At 37.5% G+C, this 9,690-nt stretch overlaps 1 protein-coding gene across 2 annotated transcripts in view; it reads right to left on the bottom strand.

The window, feature by feature from the left end:
* Positions 1 to 172: 172 nt before the first annotated feature.
* The window catches only part of LOC136268605 (tripartite motif-containing protein 2-like), a 168,841-nt gene continuing 159,323 nt past the window's right edge, over positions 173 to 9,690 (bottom strand). The window contains exons 2-5 of one of the 2 annotated variants that reach the window (XM_066063984.1): positions 6,266 to 6,372; positions 4,362 to 4,479; positions 2,606 to 2,904; positions 173 to 2,555 (exon numbers count right to left, since the gene is read on the bottom strand). In XM_066063984.1, coding sequence (XP_065920056.1) covers positions 325 to 2,520 — 2,196 coding nt within the window. In that variant the 5' untranslated portion in view covers positions 2,521 to 2,555; positions 2,606 to 2,904; positions 4,362 to 4,479; positions 6,266 to 6,372 and the 3' untranslated portion in view covers positions 173 to 324. The remainder of the gene's footprint in view (positions 2,556 to 2,605; positions 2,905 to 4,361; positions 4,480 to 6,265; positions 6,373 to 9,690) is intronic. The other variant, XM_066063985.1, reaches the window with a different exon arrangement.

Genomic DNA, 9,690 nt, shown 5'->3' with positions numbered 1-9,690 from the left:
CACAGTTAATCTCTGAAACCCATAGTGGCTCTTCTATAATCACACGAGACAAATACATCATTAGAATTTACATGTTCACTTAAATATTTTTTGGAAATACAAAATCACAGAATAATTTCTTTTCCATTGTGCACACACAATCAGCAACACTATAAATTCTAAAGTCCCAATATACCATCAATTAAATATTTTTTGCAATATACATAATTATAGCAGAATATCACACATGTTAATACATACATGAGTGTGTGTACAAAACTAAACTAACACTACCTGTATGTTATCAGAGTGAAACCCAACACAACTAGCTAAAGTGTGTCTATTTCAAAAGATCTGAACTCTTTTGTTGTTACGGTCAGTAACATACACATCATTGTTGGGACTAACAGCTATTCCATCAGGTCTAGAGAATTGACCACCAGCAGAACCATGGGATCCAAAGCTGTGTACAAACACTCCATCTTGGTCAAAAATTGATACACGATTGTTACCATATTCTGTTACAAGAATAAAGCCACATTGATCAGTGGTAAGTGCAGTTGGGTACTTCAGTTGACCATCACCAAACTTGTCCACAAATGTACCATCAAGTGTAAACCTGGAGATGCAATTGTTATAAAAATCAGCAACAAGTAATTGATCTGTAGTAGTGACTGTTACATCATAGGGATCTTTCAATTGTCCTGATCCAATAGTGTGGATGAACTGACCATCAAGATGAAATACTGAGACACGACGATTGCCATTATCAGCAACAAACACTTTATCATTGTGGACTATGACACCTATTGGATGGTCCAGTTGACCATTATTTGATCCTTGATGTCCAAACTGCAACAAGTACCTACCATTGATGTCAAATTTCTGCACTCTGTGGTTATTGTACTCAGCCACATACAAGTGGTTATTGGCATCAAATGCTATCCCTTCTGGACGGTTCAGTTGACCATTGCCAGTTCCATGTTGACCAAATTTTCTAATCAACTTGTCTTGACTGTCAAATATGCATACACAATCATTGCTGTTATCTGCTACTGCCCACACTCCATCCTTACCAAATGCAATACCCCATGGCTGGCCCATCTTCCCATCATCATTCACTATCTTCTTGGGCTTGTTTATAGTTTTGTAATTTGGGCTGTACACCATAATAGTGTAGGGGCTTCCTTTAATATGATCCCCTTCAATGGTAATTGACAACTTCACTTCTCCAACTTGTTTAGTTACAAAAGATGCAGAGTAGCTCCCATCATTGTTATCCTTCACTTCTACTGGAACAACATCTCCTCCCCTGCTTGATTGTGCCTGTACAATAATGTGACTGCCTCCCTCGGAACAACGATCATTGTTATGATTCTTGGTGATGATGGTAAAGCCAATCTTGCTACCAACAAGTGGTCGTGCAGGAATACCTGTGACCTCACAGTTGTTTGGTATCGGAACATCATCAAACAGTCGGGCAAACTGTGGAAATGACTTTTTGTATTCCTTCACAGGAGCAAACACCATTGTGGCTAACTCGACTGGTTTAGTCTTCAATTTGCTATAGGAGTTAGTTAGTTTCTTTACATCGTCACCTACTTGTTTCTTCATGAACAATGCTTCCTGGTCTGATCCATTCTTCACTGCATCATTCAGCCCCTTCACACTCAAAATTTGTGCTTTAGTGAAATCCATTTCTTCCAACTGAAGTGAAATTGCTTTTCTCTTCTTAGTTGACAATTCTCGTGACTTGTTCTTTAGTTCTTCTCTTTGTTGTTCTAGTCGTTGGTGTAGTTCATCATAATACAAGTCAATCTGTTGATCAACTTCACTGGCCTGTGCACCAATTTTCTCTCCAGCAGCTACCACCTTCTCACGTGATGTAGACAACTTGTTGATCATTTCCTCAACTGGTTCAATCATCTTCTCCAGTTCCTTCCTGTGTTTCTTTGCCATCACTTTCACAGAATTGTGCACATGTCCAGTGTGCTCAATGGTAATACAGTAGTGACACACAAGCTGGTCACATGTCTCACAGAAGAAATTCATATCCAGATCATGGTCAGGGCATAACATGGATTTTGCTTTGGATCGGACGTCAACCTGTTTCTTCTTTGACTGCAATTCAACCAGTTTACATATATTGTGATCTTGGTACTCCTTCATACGCTTGTGAACTTCATAACAGAAGCTGCAAAGGAAGGTAACACAATCGACACACAACACTACTGCTTGACCCTCCTCCACGCACTTGTCACACTTTGCTTCCTCTTCTCCCTCCACTTTACGTTTCAAATCCACCTCATCTAGTAGACGATTAATGAAGAAATTGTTTGGTAATTCCTTCACACCTCCTGCAGGCACCACACTCGTTTCTCTACACTCGGGGCAAATGATGTTAGAACCTCTCTGTACTTTTTCTATACATCCTTCACAGTAGGAGTGATAACAAGGGAGATATTTGGGCTTCTTGTACACTTCGTAACATACTGCACAATTCAGGTGACCAGCTACCTTCTTCATTCGTTCTGCGGCCATTTTTATGTGGTACGGAGCTGAGGAAACTCGACTGCCTGTAGCCAAAGGATAAATGCACAGCAGCAGTGTACATGTATTTGTTTACCTTCGAACTCAGTGCAAAACAGGTCGCGAGATTATGGACTGGTATCTGAGTAAATTACCTAACAAAAACTCTAGACTAGTGGGCTAGCATTTTTCGGATATCACATGACACGCGGGTATTTGGGGGCGTGGCTAATCTTTGGCACCTATTTCTAAACATGAGAGTCATTTTTACATATCTAATATTAAAAACGGCATAATTTACAGACAAGTATAATAAATTGTGTATGGGTGTGTCAAGTCATCTTCATCTGACACACTGAACTTTATTCTGGTTGACTTCTTTGGCAGAACTGCAGCCTACACACATGAAGTATGGTAGGATAATACATTAGTATACTATCCCACTGGTTGGGAGAACAATACATGCACCATACAGTACAGTGAGGTCAAATGGTTTTTTGATATGATAGTGGAAGAAACTCAAATTTCTAGCTACAGCATCTTGTATAGACTACAGGTTTGTTTTGATAGCTAGTAACAGTTAAATAAACAAACAGGTGGCCCATGAACAAAAACAATTAATTATGTATATCACTTTGCATTGTTAATTGTGTAGCATCACCAATTAGCTAATATAGCTATTTAAGTTGCATTCCATAATGTTTTAGGTGGCAGTAAGCAACCCGAAAAATAGGGTTAACATTAATATAAGGACTTGTACCTGAAAACTGGTGCATCCTATCTGATCATTAACACAAGCCGCAGTGTAATTACACATTCCTAAGTACAAGTCCTGAACACTATACAGACCAGACCCTATTTTTGTACTTATAGGTGCCGAAAATAGTGTTGCCAGACTAAGGGGGTTGTGTATCCTTAGGTGATAGGTTCATTAGTTTCATAGTGATGACTGGTCTGGCGGCCAATAAAACCTGATTCTATCCATGAGCTGGAACACCTTTTTATTTGGCAAACAATGAAATTCATCTCCCATACATTTTCCATAAAAAGAACTCATGTTGGAGCTCAAGGACATAATTAGATTCATGCCACTTCAGGGGTGGATTCAGACTCTTAAAAAGGGTGGTTCCACTTTGGAATTGCAACTTCAGCCTAGCTGTAAGTTGAAGACCAAAAAAAAAAAAAAAAAAAGGTCATCACCTGCTGACAATAGCTGCCCCTCACCATAGATGCCCTCACCAACTACATTTCCTTATTTATAACTGTATACATAGCTTGCTACGCTGTTCCTCAAAAGACTACTATGACTGCTCTATTAGAGTATCTCGATTTGACTGCTCTATTAGAGTATCTCAAGTAAGAGAGGCTCTTTCAAAAGGGGGGTTCCATGGAACCCTTTGAACCCCCCTGGATCCTCCCCTGCACTTTTATAGGGTATCTGAATGGTGACCAAGCCTGACACACAGTGTTAACACCAAAATTTGTTACACACCTGCAGCCAGTAATGCCATCCGTTCTCAAAGTATTGTATTTCTGATATAACATGGTCATACTTCATGTAGTCAAAGTGATAGTGTAACCGACAATTCTATTACAGTACACGTCTGCTGTATTAGAGTAACATAGTTGGCTCTCTAGTTGCAAATGGAAATATTTCAACCCAAGCATCAAGTTTGTTAAAATAGTTTAGCCTAAAGAATTGATTTTTAAGAATGGTCTTTCAAAAGCATCATTTAAGTATTGCATAAAAGGTATAGAATTTCAACTTTAACCAATTGGCATGGTAGAACATGCACAATGGTGAGATAGCAGTGACACAGATGGTGTATTAATACTTGACCTATATCACTTACATATCCAGGAAAATCATAGTCAATTCCTAACTCCTTTAATCTGTGTCTCTTCCAGTCTTTCCTTCTTTATCAGCACACCTATCACCCTCTGGTATTTGTCCTTGTTTCTAACCATCACCTGTGAAGAAGTGATACATAACACATTATGTGTTTAACATATCAAACAAGCTTTACAATTTGGTCTCAAAGCGCTAAAAGTAGTTCCACTCTTGTAGTTTATGACTTTTTGGCATTGTGGCTTTATATAGTGTTAGATGTTGAAAGTGTTGTGTAGTAATGGTTTCACTATTTGTTGAGATTCTATTTTTTTTTTCTTTTTCATTTGCATGCACTTTTACTGCCGTATTTTTGTCATTAAGTTATCTTCAACTATCTGATGAATGTGTATGTGACTGGATCTGCAAAACCTGACCTAATGGTGCATTTTTTCAAATTCTTTATTATTGAATATTTATAATCTACTTAGCCAAGTATATGCTCTGGCCAAGGTTTAGCCTTGTATGTCAATAACTTTTGAGTTATAGCCCTACAAAGTAGAACAACAGAAAGATCAATTTGTACAGCAAGTACTGACAGGGGTTAGGGTTAGCTACCCCCCCCCCCCCCCCCCCCCAGGTTTATACCAGCCTTGAGAGATGGAAAGGTTTAATTGATCCCAAAGTTGTATAATCGAATGGCCAATATTCAACAGTATCACAGTAAAATTTCACCAAAATTGAGTATAATACACTTAAATTTCAATTTTTTCCTGGGGGGGAGCATGCCCCCCCTAGCATAATAGTCTGGGTTGAGCCCTGACTGCATGGAAAAAATTACAGGTGCTTCCAAAAATGGTTGTAACTTACAAACACAATGTAGTACAGAGTCACAACTTGGCATCATTGTGTTTGCCATGAATAGGGGAGTCCATTACTGGGTAAGTTTTTCCTTCTATCACCTTTCTTCACTACATACAGAGATGAAATCAGTGAAGAAATATTGATCGCTTCAATGTGACTAAACAAACACCCATAACTCATGTATCCTTTAGTCTACTGCAACGAAACAAAGATTTTTGAACTACTCTTGAGTAGGCGAATAAGATGATGTCCAGGTTTTTATCATTAGACTCTTTCTTCACAAAGAACAAATTTTAGAGTTTAAAAATTTTATGAATTATTTTTCAATATTATTATGCAAATATTTTACATTGCAATTAATGGCTTATACTAAAAATTTAGGCTTGCGCCATTTTGCCGGGTTTTCGCAGATATGGTCACATATTTCTAACAGTCAAACATGTTGCTTTCACCACACCACAATTGGTTCATAAAAGAGGAGAGCTCCTTAACTGTTCTCATTAATCTACACAATTACGCTTCAATTGTTTATAACACGTGCACCACATTTTTAATAGAGCAGCTCATGACTACAAATGGTAAAATCTTGCCTACACTAATGGTTGGTAAAAATTCTGATGAAAAAAATAGATGAATACTCTCTAATACAACAGTCAGTATGCAGTCACAAAATTTCCATTGCTGACAGTATCACAGTTTGCAGGCTGGCCAAATGATTTTACAGTAACATGATATTTGGCATCACTATGTGATCACAACTATGGAGCATTTAGAAATACTTTCTGACCATTTGGCAAGTGGTCTGGTTTCTGAAATTATGATAAAATTCCACTTCTTGCTGGAACACTCACAAAGCCAGATGCATATTTACCTTTTACCATTGTGTTAAAGAGTTTTTCAGACACAGATATGAAGAAAGAAAGCAGTTTAGCCTCGCCATACTGACTTATGGGTGGACCCTTTGTGGGCGAGTATGTCGTTACTCATAATAAAAAATATGGCCAATTTGTAGCCTTGTATGGCCGATTATACTATTGCAGCATAAATAACATGATCACATCATACCTCGTTGTGTAGCAGATGAGACCAGTTCAGTTGGTTTATCCTCCTAGGATGTTTCCTCCATCCCTTGAATGTTAGTGGGTGTACCTTGTGTGACGGTACAAACTTGCCTACAGCAAATACAACATGAACACATGACCTAATAAGGTAGCACATAACAGTGAAGGAAATAGTGCTCTGAAACTTTACTTGCTCAACCAGTTATTATTTTATAAATTCAGTCATCAGTTTGTTTTGCATAACTGGATAACCAATGTCCAACATTTTCACTCAAAATTTGGGTACTCTTCAATCACACTAGGATTCCGCTTTAGGTATAATGGTACACATTGTTTACATCCTAGGTTTAGCATATAATATGCAGAAAAATTGTACAATTGATAACTGGCAGCTTTGATCTGCTAGTAACTGGTTATGATATACTGACCAGTTTCATGGCCCTAGAAGAATCAACAACAGTTAAGTTGTATGATGGTGGAACCTTTAGTAAATGGGACTTAGCCGATACTGAGACCATATTTGTGTCCCTCTTGTATTAGGTAAACATATATGGAGCTGCATTTTTACAACTTTGAAAGGTCATGTTTGAGTGGGCCAGATTTGTTTATCAGATATCAGAAAGATCATTACCAGCCTTAACACAGCACAAGCCAATATTACATAGTTTCACACTGGTGCATAACAAAATGAAACATTTATTGATTCCTTCAATTAAATAGTGAGGACAGGTGGTATTAACAACTAAAGTTTCTTTATTTTGTTAAGTCTTATTTAAAATGACAATACACTGTCCACCAGTATGTAACAGATGTAATTTTTGGAAGTGCCAACACACACACTAGTTATAAAGTTTAGAGGAATATATAAAAATGTCTCCCACTTGTATACTGCATCAAAAGGAAAGAAGAATGGTGCCAGATATAATTCAACTGAAATCACATGTCAACTACACTGAAATGTAATGTGATCATACTACTTCATTTTCAGCTATGTTTCACCTGTTGTACAAACAAAGAACACTATAAGAAGCGCCTTTGTAATCAATCCACTGAATACAAAATTGTGGACGATACTCACACTAGTATACTAAAGCCATTATGTGTTACTTGAGTGCCTGTTGTTAGTGACTAGATCAGAAATAGATAGAGGATGTAGTTCATTAAGCCTCTAGGAGTCCGGTCCATGTAGTTCATTAAGCCTCTAGGGGTCCACCTCTAATGATGAGGTACGTGGTGTGGATATTCAGTGCTAAACATTTCTTTTATCACTTACTCTTCGTCACATATTAGAAATACAGAATAAATTTCAGAAGCGCTTATATCGTATCCAACCTCCTCTGAATCAACACTAACATGGTAGTGGAGAAAGAAGTGGAACGTAAAAGGAGGACAAAGGAAAGTGCACCATAGCTGCTCCTAATAGAATATTCTGCAATTTTACAATGATATTAAACAATAACATAGTAATTTAAAATTGTGTTCCATTATGAACGTTCTATTAGCAGCAGCTATGGTGCACTTACTCCTTTTTAGGGCTGCACTGATTCTAGTATTGGTATCGGGCTGATACTGCTGTTTTCATGAAGCATTGGAATCGGCCATTATATTATTGCAGATACCGATTCTTATCACGTGCATGTGCAGAGAATAAAATAATGTTTGTTTACTTTCTTATTTTACTAGCACAGTGGATGCCTAGAAGCATCAAGTATAACACTAATAGCTAACTACCAGCAAAATAACTGATCTATACTGAAACCTACATGTGAAAACGCTTTACTGAAAAACAAATCGATATACTCTAATACAACATTCAATTACTCTAATAGAGCAATCAAGTAGATATGACTGTTTCAGTATTAGAATAACCACCATTATGATATTATCTACACTTCTTCAGAAGAATACTGGAATATCCACACTGGTTTGCATTTCAGTGACTTTTTTCTTTGTGAATCTTGATTGTCTACTTTATTATAAACATGAATCATACTGAAAACGTGTACAAGAATACCATGAAATGCACTATAGAATAAATGTGCATGTTATGAACCGTACATGTATTTTGCTCCATATGCGCATGGGGTATCCCATATGCATATGGAACAGATCACTTGCCCCATACGTATATGGGACGTCCATACGCGTATGGGACAACTCTCCCCTCTATATTAGCTCCTGGGCTTGATGGACTGCCATCCCCAGCTTGCCCCAGCCGCATATGATTGAAAGATGGCAGTATTAGCTACTGACTGTCCCTGCCCAGGCTAGTCAGGGGCGATTCTGAGGTTTCCAGAAACTGAAATAGAGTCTATTAATTGTTGCAAAAAAATCGAGCCGGATGCCTTAAAACTAAATAGATGTTGCAAACTCAGTGGTGGATCTAGGATTTTTGTAAGGGTTTTCTGAAAGAATAATGGAAATAAATATAACAAAAGTTCTGAGGAAACCCACTGGCTATAAAAATTTGATATTCTAGAAAGTTTTGAGATTCTACTAGATTTTAGGTTACCTTAACTACTGAACTAATTTGTGGCAATGGCTCAAATTTTACTTAAAGTATATACCAATTTCAGTGTGTCAAAATGCTGTGCAATGTTCTCTCATGAGTACCACAAGGTAGTGTCCATGGGCCACCATTATTATCAATGATCTTCCAGAGAGTATTTGCTTTTCAATTCCTTTTCTGTTTGCTGATGATACTAAATGACTGCAGATTATCAATTCATATAAACCAAGGACTTAACATCATCTCACTCTGGAGCTGCAACACTAATATTCTTTTCAATGAAGCTGAATTTAGCTATTCATGTACAATTCTGGCCAAGAACTTCAACTCACCAAACAAAACATTGCACAAAGAAGACCTCGGTATTACTTTTACTGACAACCCGCAATGGTCAGAGCACTATAGCTATAAAATCATTGCAGGAAAAGTCTAACAAACCCTGGGACTTCTCCATCGTACTTTTAGGGACAAACACTATCCTAGTGAAAAACTTATGTTTTCATAGTCAGATCTCAGTTGCTCTATTGTTCTCAGCTATGGAGTCCATGGTAAACAAGGACATATATACTCACATTGGAATGCATCAATGCAGGGCAATGAAATTCATATTAAATCATTTAACTATGAATTTAAAAACTCGACTTGAGCAGCTACAATTGCTACCACTAATGTACACATACTACTAAACATTATGAACTCAATGACTAATGTTTCAGTAAAGTACCCCAAGCAGCTATCTGATCATTAACATTCATCAGCATAACATTAGCAGTAAGCTAATGAAAATAGCTGTATAACTGAGCTATACAAGATCTGGAAACTCTTGCAAGTTACCGTAGTTCATTCCAAATCACCTTCTTCCATACATCAGCACTTTTATTTCAACAGAATTGTCAGATTGTGGGACCATCTATATACCT

The sequence above is a fragment of the Dysidea avara genome, chromosome 10 (assembly GCF_963678975.1).
Source record: "Dysidea avara chromosome 10, odDysAvar1.4, whole genome shotgun sequence".
Taxonomy (NCBI): Eukaryota; Metazoa; Porifera; class Demospongiae; order Dictyoceratida; family Dysideidae; genus Dysidea; species Dysidea avara.
Note: the sequence above shows the minus strand (reverse complement) of the source record. Positions and strands in the feature narration are given on the sequence as shown.